The sequence below is a fragment of the Glandiceps talaboti genome, chromosome 4 (assembly GCF_964340395.1).
Source record: "Glandiceps talaboti chromosome 4, keGlaTala1.1, whole genome shotgun sequence".
Taxonomy (NCBI): domain Eukaryota; kingdom Metazoa; phylum Hemichordata; class Enteropneusta; family Spengelidae; genus Glandiceps; species Glandiceps talaboti.
In genome coordinates, this window is record NC_135552.1 from 3662999 (window position 1) to 3679272 (window position 16274).

At 34.3% G+C, this 16274-nt stretch overlaps 1 protein-coding gene across 1 annotated transcript in view; it reads right to left on the bottom strand.

The window, feature by feature from the left end:
• Positions 1–16274, bottom strand: part of LOC144433848 (polypeptide N-acetylgalactosaminyltransferase 1-like) — a 74184-nt gene that overhangs the window by 26008 nt on the left and 31902 nt on the right. The window contains exon 3 of the mRNA XM_078122228.1: positions 10654–10825. Coding sequence (XP_077978354.1) covers positions 10654–10825 — 172 coding nt within the window. The remainder of the gene's footprint in view (positions 1–10653; positions 10826–16274) is intronic.

The following is a 16274-nucleotide window of genomic DNA, read 5'->3' on the forward strand; positions in this document are numbered from 1 at the left end:
AGTCTCTCTTGTATCATGGTTTTTGAGTTATGATGTAAATATTGATTTCTGACCACAAATATGGCCGCAATACAGTCAATTTGTAAGTGCATATGTTCCGTATGATATGTATACATGAATATCATCTTTGTGTCAGGTCTGATTGACATCTAATATTAAATGTTGAACTCATAATTGAGGAATGGATGGACAAATGAAGCACATTGCAATCGTTCCCCTGGGGGGGGGGGGGGACTAAAAGAAAAACAAAGAAACTTAAAAACAGGTGGTGAAATGAGAAAAACTACAGCCTGGAGGGTAAATTATTGGTAATGGGATAGGAACTCACAATTGGTAATTTATGCAATATTATAGTCTCATTGACAGGTTCTTAGTATATCATATTATACAGTCTCATTGACAGGTTCTAAGTATATCATATTATACAGTCTCATTGACAGGTTGTTAGTATATCATATTATACAGTCTCATTGACAGGTTGTTAGTATATCATATTATACAGTCTCATTGACAGGTTCTTAGTATATCATATTATACAGTCTCATTGACAGGTTCTTAGTATATCATATTATACAGTCTCATTGACAGGTTCATAACAGCAGTATACTTGGTATATCATATTAGGCATAAAAAAATAATTGTTTGGTTCTGGTTACCCGACCCCCACCTAGTTTTTCACTGCCAACCCTAAACTTTTTTATTATGTTTTTGAGAAAAAAATAACAAAATCGCAAAAATTGTGAAGTTTCATGAGAAATAGTGGATGCGGAAACTGACATCATCTAAAAAAGACAATATAACATTGTTCTTCCAATCTGTAATGGTTGTACATCTGATAGGAAGAAATAAACAACACAGAGACCATTTGGAAAACAGTGGAAAACCTTAACTACCTCGGTAGACACTCACACAGAAAAAAAATATAATAAAATAAAATAAAATATCTACCTACCCCACCTATTCTAAAATTGAGCATAACAGGAACTAGTTTTTTTTCTTAGGCCTTGTACAGTCTCATCGAGAGGTTTGTAACAGCAGTATATTGTAATCATATTATACAATCTCATTGTGAGGTTCTTAACAGCAGTATATCATACATGTACATGCATTAATAAATCTATACGAAGTGATGCAGTAAAAGTAATGATATTGAGTATGATGACCATAAAGGTAAGAGGACGACTAAATTAATAATCTTCCTTTGACTTTATTCTAATATTAGTTTTCTAATGAAAAGTGAGATACCGTAGCTGTCACCATGTAATTGGCCACTGTTCAATTACCAGTTTTCCATTTGGTGATCAATTACCCATTAATAATTATGGTATGATAAAGAATTTGAGACATGCTATATTGTACATGTACTCCCTGTGGTGATAGCTTTTATCATGCTACTATCACTGTATCAGTCTTCATAACAGATCATCTTCATATAACCTTCAGTTAGACTGTCAACAGTCGTTCATGCGATTTTTGCTACGTTTTATCTAAAACTAAAGTCATCACCTCGCTCTGATCTGATCCGAAGCAATACTATAACCATGTACCAACCAGCGAGTGCCGGAGGCACGAGCCACTGTCATCGCTCGCTGTATCTCCCTTTCTATTACTTATTCATGATGTGACGTCATGGAATTGGACTTTACTCTATCGTATGATTTGCATACAGTTCACTCAACATTCAACGCATATATACATACACTTCAGAGCAAATTTGACCCCGTAAATGTATTTTTATGGTCATAATCAAGTACTAATTTACCTTACCTATCTTTCTTTGCGAAAGCTTGACACTGTACGTTTTTTTGACATTTGCAAATGACGTAGTTGGATGACCTCGATGCCCAACACGCCAATTTCATTGACAATGTCAAGCTCATAGAGTCATACACTCACTAGTCTATGGTGCTGTGTACGTGTACAGTCTACTAGCTAGCTGTGAGTTGAAGGAGCTCAATTGGCTCCATCTGCAACTCATGGACTGTTATCATGCATGTAATTTTTCTTCTCTGAAAGTCTTTCATGTTTGAATATCTAAGTTTCTCCAATGCGTCTTGATATGTTCACTCACTTCATGATGCCATGTTGATTTTGATTGACAAGCTTTGAGAACGATGACCCCAATGTCAAACATTCTACAATAAAAATGTCCTTACTGTTATCGTGTGAGGGTGCGGCAAGGAACAAAAGTCGTTTGTGCCTTCGGCAATCGTAGTTCCTATTAGTACGCATTATCCAGTGCTACGGAGCGAGGCGACGACTTTGATTTAGATGACGCATAGCAAAAAAAGGCATGAACGACTGTCGACAATCTACCTTCAGTGTGTAGCTTAGATGGTATCACATGATATGGATAAAATTTATCACACTACTAATACTATCATTGATCAGTCTTTATAACATATCATGTTCATATAACCTTCAGTGATTGGCTTATATGGTATCACATGATATGGTAGTGACCTCAATTTGCATCTAGGGGGACTATTGTGTTCTATTAACCTAGGGCAATATTCACACAGCATGGAAGACTTACCAGCGATTTGCTTTGACTATATGCGTATAGACATTTAAATTGAGTCTTTGTGTATTCAACTTATTGACTTAACATAGAAAGGAAAATTTTGGTCATTTCACCTTGAAAATGTTTGTCAGGGTCAAATGTCAATGTCTCATTAGAAAGCTCATCATTGATAATGTGAGGGTAGACATTGAATGGTGTCAAACTTTTGGCGATAACATATAAAATGTGCTTGTATACATGTATTACAAACATGGCCACCATTTTGCTATTCAGGTCAAGGTTGTGAAATTAAGTGACATACATATGCGTCACATACAAATGTAGTAAAAAGACATGATTAAAATATCATCATCACTTCAAATATTTTATTGAGAAAAGCTATGAAATTAACCCAAATTTGGCTATTTGACCTTGACAAAGACTTTCAAGGTCAGAGGTCAGGGTCTTAAAGTTAAAAGAAAGCTCATAAGAGTCATATTTGATAATATGGGTGTAGGTACTTGAATGGAGTCACTAAATATTATACCTCCAAAGTTATAGCATATTGCGAAAGTTAACAACAAATTTGGCCACCATTCACCTTTATGCCAGGTTTGGTTAAAATCATCAGTTGATGTATGCCAGAGATACAGGATGAACACACGCATGCACGCATGCACGCATGCACGCACGCATGCACACACACACACACACGCATGCACACATGAACACACGCACGCACACATGCACGCACACACACAGACACAGAACCCTGCTGGAAACACTACTGCCTTAGAAAACTTTCACCATCATCATCATCTATGATCTAACAAAGAGTAAAGTAACTTACTAAGGTTTCTCATTGCAATATTTTCACTAATATGTATTATAAAATTAATAATAATAACAAACTTGTAATCACCATTGTATCCAATGTATCAAGAAAACACTGTCACCTTATAAAACTTACATCATTCTCAGCTAGGATCTAACAAAGTGTAAAGTAAGATTTCCCAATGCAATATCTTATCTCTTTGCATTTACAACAAATCCTGCAAACAGTAGACTTGCTTCAATTCTCTAAACAACATCTCAATACAACACTGATGCCTTATAAAACATTCACCACCATCTAACACAAAGCTTTAGTTTTCCCATTTGCAATATTACATTTATTTGAGATCAGAAATCTCATCTTCTTTACTAACAAGTAGTTCTCTCAGTGGATTCACAATAACATTACATGCACAGTACAACATCATAAAACTTTTAACTTTTTGAATTATTCAAGCAAAGACTAAAACTCTGTCTTTAATCATTTCCTTCCATATGTGATGGTATTAAATCACAGGATATGAGTTTACTCTGAGGACCCACTTTGAGTTACGATATTTTCCCCCAGTCTGCTTTAGGGTATGGTTGTTATACTTTGAGCCAACTATTACAAACTCAGATACAGCATATTCCCATAACTTCAATGCGTTCCTATTGTCTAACATCACATTAAAGTTACTAGTATACAGTAATACAGCAATATCCATGAGATATTGACGACTACTTACTTTTCATATTTCACACTGTTGTATATAATTAGTATGTAAACAACTTTTCAGCTGTAAGTCGATGCTAATTTACACTCACAGAAGGGGATTATTGTTCTATCAGCACAATGTACTAAGTCTTTTATAGCTTTAGTACAAAAATTCAGATCAATACATTGGCTGGCATGATGTTTCATACACTGTATATGTTAGCAAGAAACATCTATATTTGTATATTGCATTGTACAGCATACATGTAAATCAACATGTTGCTTTATTTTGTATTATATTATAGCATTACCAATTCCAGTGAATTTTGTGACGTCATCGCTGTACATTATTACTGATAATGTACTCCGTTATTGGGCATCGCGGCCCCGGAACGAGCATAACAATACAAGCTTATGTCCGTAAGGCAATAAAGGTGTGGGTATTTAAGAACAGGGAAATTATGGGGTAAACACCGTAAGAATTTTTTTAAAAAGATTCAAATTAAAATGAAACAAATTTGTGTTCACAGCAGTTCATTGAAGTGTATATGTGTGTGTGTACATGTACGTACGTGCATCCCTATGATTAGTATTCAGCTTCCGGGCCGAACATGGCAGACGATGTTCAGCGCTGTGTATATTATCTGTTGTTTTGCGTTTCTCGGTCTACAAATTCACTGGAATTGGCAAAACTATAAAATAATAACAATAATGTACACCCTTGCAGTCCATAATGGACTCAAGCAAACTTTGCACTCCATAATGGGCTCGGCTGTCGCCTCGCCCATTATGTCGTTCAAAGTTTGCTTTCGTCCATTATGGGCTGGGAGGGCGTACATTATTGTTTAAATATGCCTAATGCCAGTGTTTATAAACTTACATTGTATAATGCCTGAGTGTACAAATGCAAACAGTGTGATCAATGCTGACAGATACCAATCTCTATCTTAATGGGCCAATATTTTCAGACCTACTGTACTGTACATGTACAGATAAAATATCTATCCTTTCAATTGGATAACTTGAGAAGTATGTATTGATCTAAAAATAGAAAACAGAAATCTAAATATTTCACCTGACAAGACACTATAACTTTAATGACATTCAATACTGTTGGGTACCCATACATATGTACTTAATTCTGTTTTTTTCATTGTGTATAACCTTTAATAAAAATAGCGACAATGGTGCTGTAGCACAAGTGTATTTGGCTGTTGCTATGATCATGGTCTTGTTGCCAGGTATATTTGCATACATTTTTGAATGTTTATTTGCTTGCCTATTAATCTCTTATTATTCTTATGATATACACCATCATTTGGCTGTTGCTATGGGTGTGGTCTTGTTGCTAGGCATATTTGCATATGTTTTGAATCTTTCTTCACTTGGCTACCCTTTAAAGTTTTCATCTTTGCAATATGAACCATCATTTGGCTGTTGATATGGGCATGGTCTTATTGCTAGGCATATTTACATACGTTTTTTTTATTCTTTATTCACTTATCTACCCATTATTCCTATTATCTTTGCAATATGCATCATCATTTCACTGTTGCTAAGGGAATGGCCATGGTAGTTAAGGCCAGTTTTGTCGAAATGTTTGCTTTGATTTACAAATCATACTAGTACGGGTTACAATATACACAGTTTATGCAAGCTAAAACTTTTTAAATTAATATTATATCAATATTAAAGTGGCCATCTGGATGAGAATTTGGTATTTATTTTGGATTTTTATTTGATAAAACAGCTTCACTATGTTTTTCTACTTGAAAATATTATGTGAAAGAACATATACCAAGTCCATGTTCATAATTCAATACATTGCAAAAAGATGCAAAAAGTGTAAAAAGTTTGTTATTGTACGTACAAACATTGTGCACATTGTTTAATGTTTTGCCATTTATTGAGTTGCGAACATGGACTTGGTGTATGTTATTTCACATTATATTTTCAAGTAGAAAAACATAGTGAAGCTGTTTTATCAAATAAAAATCCAAAATAAATACCAAATTCTCATCCATATGGCCACTTTAAAATGTGCTGAGCACTTCCTAAAATCTATCCAGCAAAAACTCACAACACATTTACTTGGCTAGATGAGTGTATCTTGTGGATTGCATCCATGTGTTACTTTCATTTCATATATTTTAATTGTGAACATTACCACATAATACTTTTCCTTAAGATACATGCATATATTATCTGCACAAAGACTGCTGAAATTACACGCATTGTACTGGATTTTTAAAATAGATTGTAACATTTTGACAGATAAATGAATAAATAAAAACATATTGAATTTCAATTGAGCATTACCAAAACATATAATATTACAACATTTATTTTGTGGACTGCATCCAAATGATACTTTTATTTCATAAATTTTAATTGAACATCACAAGATACCTTAAGATATTATTTTTGCAAAAGATTGCCAAAATAACAAATATCATTTCAAATGAATATTGCCACAACAGTGACACAACATCACCGTTGCAGACTACATAGAAACATCACTTATATTTCATAACCACAGGATGCTTTTTTCAAAGATTGCCCACATAACAAGATACTTTTTAAGATTATCTACATAACAGGATACATCTTAAGATTACCGAAATAACTGGCTACTTCATAAGATTACTGAAATAACAAGCTTAATCTGATTTTAATTGAGCACTGCCACAATAAACTTTTGCCGAGATAGAACTTACATAAATGACTATGAAAGGTAATGAAATAACACATATACATTGTACATATAATTCGCTGAGGACTTTCATTTGGACGTCCTGAAATTTAATACATATGACATGGATTCTAAAGACTGTCACTAATTTTATTAATGTAATATTACTACTGCCAATCAATTCCAAAATGATGAATTATATCAAATCTAATGTTAAGTTATATGAAAACTCCTTCAGGCATTTTTGTAAAATCAATTATTGATGAGTTTACGAGTGTCATTCAGAGAGGATCTCAGATTATCACATAGAATTTGAAGCTAGATGAGAGTGAAGTGTTACTCTGTAAACCATCTTTACACCCCTTTACAAAAGTTCACAATTATGGTGATTTCATCACAAAGATTAGTCAATGATACTTTTTATTAAATTTACGATACAATCCAAAAACTCACTGTTTTTCTTTACCATGTGCTATCTTTGAGAAAAGAAGTAACTGATATTTTCTGAGATTATACAGTTTTTTTTATCAGATAATTATGTATTTATGAGGTTATGAAATACTAATCAGTACAGCTATCCGCACTGTTGATCAAGATCTGTTCCATGCAGAGTACATTTACAATCAAATACCTTGCTTTCACTAGTGTTGCCTCTAGTACTGCTGCAATATGTGTTAATCATCCGAGTACCCTCTGACACTCACAGGGGTAGCAAAGGTGTGAACACCCATACAGAAGTACACAATAATTTGGTTACATGCCAAGTGAGTGAATAAATCTTAAATACAGTTGATGTTTTTGATCATATTTATGAGGTAATCAAATAATAATCATAGCCATCAGCACTGTTGATAGAGTTTTCATTCTTGTCCATTGGGAGTACTGATAATCAAATAACATTGCCTCTATGAGTATTATACTGTACAGTGTATATATATATTACTGCTGTAATATGGGTATTTCCACCTGAGCATTACACAATAATCTGCATGATGTGCAGAGGACAGGCATGTATGACACTGGCAATCAAGGCTTCGGTTTACTAACATAGATACAAATTAAAACTATTGTTGTTCCATGAGTTAAATTACACAAGTGAGTGATAGCAGTTCCTCTGTTGTGCAATTGTAATCACCCCATGATCAAAGCAGTGTAAACATTGAAACAGTACACTGCCAGTTTATGGAAGTTGGAACTAGCTTTCAGAGAGCCACCCTACTGTAATTAACTAACTATTAAAACATCCCTTCAATAGCTTATCACTGTTGTATCATCATGTTGTGACAATATTATGTCTATCGTAGTATTAAACCAAAGCCTTGATTTCCAGAGTAATAATAACCTCCAAATCAGAAAGTGCAGCCACCAAAATAGGGATATGGAAATTACCAAGTAATCGCTAATAAGTATGACTGGAAGTATGAGATTTGGGTATTTATGATTTTCATTAAAGTTAGATTACCCAAATGGGAAAGATATCTTGTAAAAATAGCAATTTTGACAAAATACTCATTTTCCTTTGACATTGCCTTTTAATATACATTGTAAAGTTCAGTTGATCCCAGATACTCCTGTCTGAAAAAATCAATAGCAAGACAGTATGTATATAAGGTATGTAAAAGAAGAGAATGTATTTAAGGTTAACACTTCAGCAAAATGGAGAAGGAGAATTTGGTCATTAAGAAAGTTTGAAAATTGAGGCCTCTTCCCTTCCACATTTCGTTTGAATTCATATGATCTCATCCTCAGCCTTTAGGGTAAAAAGTGCCTGGCTAAGCATAGCTATTATACCATTCATTGTCATAAACTTACAATTTTAAACTAAGCGTACCATGTAATAAAATAGATTAAACACTTCCCAAGGCAATTTTTCATGAAACTGAAACTGATGATTATGATAGATAATGTACAGATTACAAAATGTCAGTCAGCTGACTTTATAATACCGTGTGACTTTTTTTCCATAACAATAGAACAGTAGTTCAAATCTAACAGTTAGAACATTCACCAGAACTCTTTCTCCCCTGCCCCCCCCCCCCCCCACACACACACACACACAGACGTCCATGGGTACAACACTCTTGGCACCATCACATAGGCTCTATATCATCTAATTTGAATAAGGTCCCTTAAGTTCCTGAACATTACTAAGCACAGACACTTTTTATGGAATGAAATCTGATGATACATCTTTATTATTTCACTATTCTTTGACAGCCTCCTCAATAATAATACATTTACTCTATTTGCCTGTGGTTTAACTGTACATTGCTGACTAAGCTGGTTTATCTGACTTTATCCAAATATTTTAGTGATAGTTCCAGTTCACTACTTTGCTGCCCCATAGTTATAAATCCTGTATAGACTGCCTGAGTGCTTCATCTTTTGGCAATCCATCATCTTATCTACCTACATGACAGGTTTGTCAAACACACAGGAAATCCTGCAAAGCTATAACCACTGTATTTACAGAAAACTTCGATGAACATCATGCATGTACATGTACCTGCTTGACAGATTTGTCAACTCACAAGACATCATACACAGCTAGCCACTGTATTTACTGAAGATCTCAATGAAAATAGACATGTACCTGTCCAACATATATATGTAAACATTGTTTTGATAGGGGGGGGGGGGGGTATTAAAGATTTCAAATTTATTTTAAGAGAAACACAAAAGAAAAGGATGTTAAGCAGGCAATAAGTAAACAATAATTCTAATATAAAAATTTCTATGTGGGTGGGAGGCTACAAAAGAGTCTGAAATACACATCATTTTGTAATTGTGCATGGAAATCCAACTTACATGAACATATTTTCTGTCATCATGACCAGGTGATGAACTTCAAGGTTTGGAAATACCATGGCACTTTCATGCACATGTACTTGGCCTAACTTGCAGGTAAAAATCCAGTATTTTTTGTTATGGCTGAGTGCAGTTTGTGAAATTAAGTGAAAATGACTACTGGTCATAAGGACCGACAGGTAGCAAATGCTGCTGGTCCTTACGGAAACCTGCTGGTCCATACTCAAAGCAGTTCATATTCATGACTTGTATTATACACAGATTGTAGATAATTTGAGAAATTCAACCAATCATATACCAGGGTATTTTCTAACATAAAATAAATGCTGTGTGTTACGTTATGTAGACTTGATATCAAAAGTGACAACAACACATAGCAAGCTAGCTGTGATGCTTGACAGGGTAATTTGATCTGAGGGAGAGTAAAACCAGTATTATGCAAGACCAGATTCATGTATGTAAAACTGGATATATCTTTGAATAAATATTATTATTTACTTCAAATTCCAATTGGTCATAAGGACCAACAAGTTGTTGTAATTCTGAAAAACTGTCGGTCTGAACGGAAATCTTGTCGGTCTTGGACCGATAGACCAGCATTAATTGTAGAATTTACCTGAGTTGTCTAGTAATATTATCAGTGAGTGTTTTTAAAGTAAGTAACATTTACCTGAAGTCCCGAGGTACATATACTCTTATTTCTATTAGTGCATCCAATCAAAATTATGCAAATATGAGATTTAAGTAAGATTTACCAGACTTCCTCCAACTGTTACTGGGCTCCCCAGCCCTTAGTAAAGACACTGTACCGGTATACAGGTATGGAGATCTTAGTAAGTTTTACAAGACTTCCCCCAACTGTTACTTGGCTTCCAAGCCCTTAGTAAAGACACTATACCAGTATATACTAATACAGGTATGGAGATATAAGTAAGTTTGACCACACTTCCCCCAACTGTTACTGGTATTCCCAAAATTTGGCTAAAATACTGATGCACCACAATGGTTTTCCAGTAAATGAATTAGACAGTATATGTGTGTTGGATTTTTTGATGAAAAAAAAATGATACTATTGCAGCTGAAAGTATTCATGATATACATGTATATTCCAATACTTACCCCCTTGGCCTTACATCTGGAAGAGACCTATTGAAAGCTATCTTCTCACTAGCCATCAAGTTAAATTCATTTATCCTCCATTTTTCATCCATCTCTTTTTTAAACTGTGGTTCTATAATTACAGGTTTTCCCAGTTCTCCTGGGCCGTCTCTATTTACAGGTTTAGGCATATCTAAAATGAAAAATAAAACACAAAAAAAACTGTTCAAGACTGAGTTGGATTAAGATACATAGTTTACATAAAATGCACCTCACTAACAGATTTCACATAAAATGCACCTCACTGACAGATTTCACATAAAATGCACCTCACTGACAGATTTCACATAAAATGCACCTCACTAACAGATTTCACATAAAATGCACCTCACTAACAGATTTCACATAAAATGCACCTCACTGACAGATTTCACATAAAATGCACCTCACTAACAGATTTCACATAAAATGCACCTCACTGACAGATTTCACATAAAATGCACCTCACTAACAGATTTCACATAAAATGCACCTCACTGACAGATTTCACATAAAATGCACCTCACTGACAGGTTTCACATAAAATGCACCTCACTGACAGATTTCACATAAAATGCACCTCACTGACAGATTTCACATAAAATGCACCTCACTGACAGATTTCACATAAAATGTACCTCACTGACAGATTTCACTAAAAAAGTTCTTAAAAAGTTCTTAAATCATGCTAAACTTTGCCATTATGGAATTGAAGCTTGTTCGTGGTCCTTTTAAATTAATATAAGAAATCTAGGGTCCAACATCTTGTCTTCAAAGAAATCAACAAGCTTTTTTTCCCCGTAGAGATAAATGTAACATTTGGCAGCCATAAAAACGGCTTCATTTTGATAATGTTTTGACCTCCACTTTGATAACATTTTGACCTCCACTTCAAAAATTTGCATAGTGACCCTGATTATGTTTCTTGATTTGAACAGAGAATGGGTTGGTGTTTTCTTCAACAAAGGAACAGAAAAAGTTTAGAGAGGTTATTTCAAGTGATCTACCGTATCTCTTGATATCAATGAGGTTATTTCCAATGCTCATTTCAAGTGATCTACCATATCTCTTGATATCAATGAGGTTATTTCCAATGCTCATTTCAAGTGATCTACCATATCTCTTGATATCAATGAGGTTATTTCTGATGCTCATTTCAAGTGATCTACCCTATCTCTTGATATCAATGAGGTTATTTCCAATGCTCATTTCAAGTGATCTACCGTATCTCTTGATATCAAAAAGAAACATTCTGATCAACTAGATCTACATTTTGATCAATGTAGACTTATTTGATAATGAACCTTTTCACCTGAGAGCTCAAGGCGCTAACTATTTTACTGTATATTTTACTTATAACATAATCTATTTAATATGAACTGACTATATGAAAAGTGAACAATCATAATATGAACTGACTATATGAAAAGTGAACAATCATAATATTGACTGTTCAGGATTACAATATACCATAGGTTTCCATCAAAAGCACATCACCAGATAGTTAGACAATCCAGAAATTAGAATTAAGACACTGCCACAAAACAAATCACCAGATAGTTGGACAATCTACCTAATATGAAATTAGGAAACATTACATAGCCACAAAACAAATCACAAGATGGTTAGGTTAGAAAATTCCTTCTCATGAGAAAATTAGGAGACATTGCAAACAAAATCAAAAGATGGTTAGAAAATCTACCTAAGACATTGCCACAAATGAACAATCTCAATGGATATACAATGTACATGTGTTTGTAAGTAACACAGATTAATATATCAATAATCAATAATGTTACCAATAAATATAGCTAAATGAGCTTTCATCATTTCAATAAATTCAGAATATAAGTTTTAATGCCAATCTCCACAACTGTACTCTACATTGTATACATGATACATGTACAATGATATCTTGGACGTGTATCATTACAGTTTTCTTTAAAATTAGACATATGCTGATATGGCCTCTAATATTAATAAACAGTTGCAGGGCCTTTCCAAGATCAGTTTAGAAGTAGCAGCTACACGTCACTTAGTCTAAGACAATTTCCTCAGATTTTTAGTTCTGTTTTGATGATACTAACATCTGATATTCAAGCTGCAGATGTCTCACAAGTAATTAATCACACTTAGATATACTGGGTACATGTCACACTCAGTAAATGAGATGCCTACCTCTAAAGAGAGGTTAGAGGCCCATAATTTAATCCCACACCTCCAATTAGTGCAATCTTATCAATACAACCATAGGGATTCCATAGGATACTTTCATTCTGGATTAATTTCTATCTTAACTATATATAACATTGTACTCTTATATCTTTGTCTCTTTCTCTCTAATTTGACAGCCTTAAACTTAAAGCTGCCCAGCCACAACTGGAACGGTTTTTTAAAAACTTTTTTATTAGCTACATGTATAATGACTTTATTGTATTATCGTACACTCTGAATAGTAGTGAATCATTTGCGGGTAAACATATTTGTACAGCTGTACATGTCCTATGATACAATTGAAATCCAATCAATTTGATTTTTGGGTCCACACCCTAAAATCAGCTACCCAGCAAAACAACAATGATTTCAACCTGTTTTGTTATTATTTCTGGATAAAAACGACATGTCATTAACAAATAAAATGTGTAATTATTCGTATTTTAACAATTTCCAGTAAATATATTATTGATCTGGTTGAAAAATAATACCCAAGTTACAGCTAGTGTACAATGGTAACGATACTGTATAGGAACTAGACTATGAGTAGAGGTGTAAATGGTAATGATACTGTATAGGAACTAGACTGAGTGGAGGTATAACTGGTAATGATACTGTATAGGAACTAGACTGTGAGTGGAGGTGTAAATGGTAACGATACTGTATAGGAACTAGACTGTGAGTGGAGGTGTAAATCGTAACAATACTGTATAGGAACTAGACTGTGAGTGGAGGTGTAAATGGTAATGATACTGTATAGGAACTAGACTGTGAGTGGAGGTGTAAATCGTAACAATACTGTATAGGAACTAGACTGTGAGTGGAGGTGTAAATCGTAACAATACTGTATAGGAACTAGACTGTGAGTGGAGGTGTAAATCGTAACAATACTGTATAGGAACTAGACTGTGAGTGGAGGTGTAAATCGTAACAATACTGTATAGGAACTAGACTGAGTGGAGGTGTAAATGGTAATGATACTGTATAGGAACTAGACTGTGAGTGGAGGTGTAAATCGTAACAATACTGTATAGGAACTAGACTGTGAGTGGAGGTGTAAATCGTAACAATACTGTATAGGAACTAGACTGTGAGTGGAGGTGTAAATCGTAACAATACTGTATAGGAACTAGACTGTGAGTGGAGGTGTAAATCGTAACAATACTGTATAGGAACTAGCCTGAGTGGAGGTGTAAATGGTAATGATACTGTATAGGAACTAGACTATGAGTAGAGGTGTAAATGGTAATGATACTGTATAGGAACTAGACTATGAGTAGAGGTGTAAATGGTAATGATACTGTATAGGAACTAGACTGTGAGTAGAGGTGTAAATGGTAATGATACTGTATAGGAACTAGACTGTGAGTAGAGGTGTAAATGGTAATGATACTGTATAGGAACTAGACTATGAGTAGAGGTGTAAATGGTAATGATACTGTATAGGAACTAGACTGTGAGTAGAGGTGTAAATGGTAACGATACTGTATAGGAACTAGACTGAGTGGAGGTGTAAATGGTAATGATACTGTATAGGAACTAGACTGTGAGTAGAGGTGTAAATGGTAATGATACTGTACCTTTGTATAGGAACTAGACTATGAGTGGAGGTGTAAATGGTAATGATACTGTGCCTTTGTATAGGAACTAGACTATGAGTGGAGGTGTAAATGGTAATGATACTGTACCTTTGTATAGGAACTAGACTATGAGTGGAGGTGTAAATGGTAATGATACTGTACCTTTGTATAGGAACTAGACTATGAGTGGAGGTGTAAATGGTAATGATACTGTACCTTTGTATAGGAACTAGACTATGAGTGGAGGTGTAAATGGTAATGATACTGTACCTTTATAGGAACTAGACTGTGAGTGGAGGTGTAAATGGTAACGATACTGTATAGGAACTAGACTGTGAGTGGAGGTGTAAATGGTAACGATACTGTATAGGAACTAGACTGAGTGGAGGTGTAAATAGTGACAATACTGTATAGGAACTAGACTGTGAGTGGAGGTGTGAATGGTAATGATACTGTATAAGAACTAGACTACAGCTAGTGCAGCTTTAAATTTTAAACTAATCTCACAATGCTGATTATGAACAATTAAATGCAAGTGACACAAGTTTGCCATTTTCCTGCACTAAGTAATTGTGTATTAGACTTTATAGGGCTGGGTTTCAATCCCAGGTTCATACAAAAGTGCTATTATATACAAGTATCAGTGGAGCCATAAGGATTACATAGGATTATTCTTTCGTTCTGGACCAACTTTTTCTATATCTCTGTCAGACAACTTTATTCATCCTTACATTTAACTCTAATCTGATTTAGCCTTTTAAGAACACTACAGTATCTACCTTGAAACATTGTAGTTGTACAAAAAAAAATTGTTGTATTTGTAGTCACTCAAGCCTTTTACGAACACTACAGTGTCTGCCTTGAAACATTGTACAAAAAACAATTGTTGTATTTGTAGTCACTCAAAAGCATTTACCAATCATGTTCACCATTAATGGTTGTTAAGCCTTGCATTAAGGTTTTCTAAGAAATACATGTACATATTGTAAATGATAGCATACATTCTATAAAAGCATCATACACATGTATGTATTGTCAACTGATCTTTCAAACAAGTGCTAATAACTACTTTGCTGCCTGTGCTATCTAATTCAGTACACTGTGATGCCAAAAAACACACATCAAAACATAATGACTTGAAAATGATGCTGAAAGTAAAAACATTTTCAAAAACGATCCATTCCATCCCAAAGCCGAGTCTTTCTAAATGACCAACAATGGAGCAATTCAAAACCACACAAATTTGACCTCAGGAATGATTCCCATTGATGACAACATGATACACTGAAGTGTGCCCTGAACTGTTGTGTTGTGTTTGGTTAACACATTGTGTATCATTAACAGTATTGTTTTCAGTTTGTTCCGTCTTCACTGTTTCCATGTCGACAGTCAAAACATATTTGAAAAATGCATTAAAACAAAAACAAGATTTGTAGTAATTTTATTTGAAAATGTCATCACGTAAATGCAGCCTTAGCAACTATTCAAGATTTCTATGCATTGTTTAACTTCATCATCTCAAGGTAAACCTTGTATACATTACTATAAGTGTAAGTGCTAACATCATCAGCAATAAACCTCAAGTCTCCTGTTACATTAAAGGGAATGCCACTCCAGGAAATACATATATTTACATAACTTTGGGTTCAGGAGAGACATTTTACGATTTCATATCACATAAATTTCATGTAATTTCCAAGAAACATCCAACTGAAACACTATTTCACATTCATTGTTCTCATAGTGGTCCACTGTTGTCTCATGGAACTTAGCAGACATACATATGTATTAGATGAACACTAAACAATA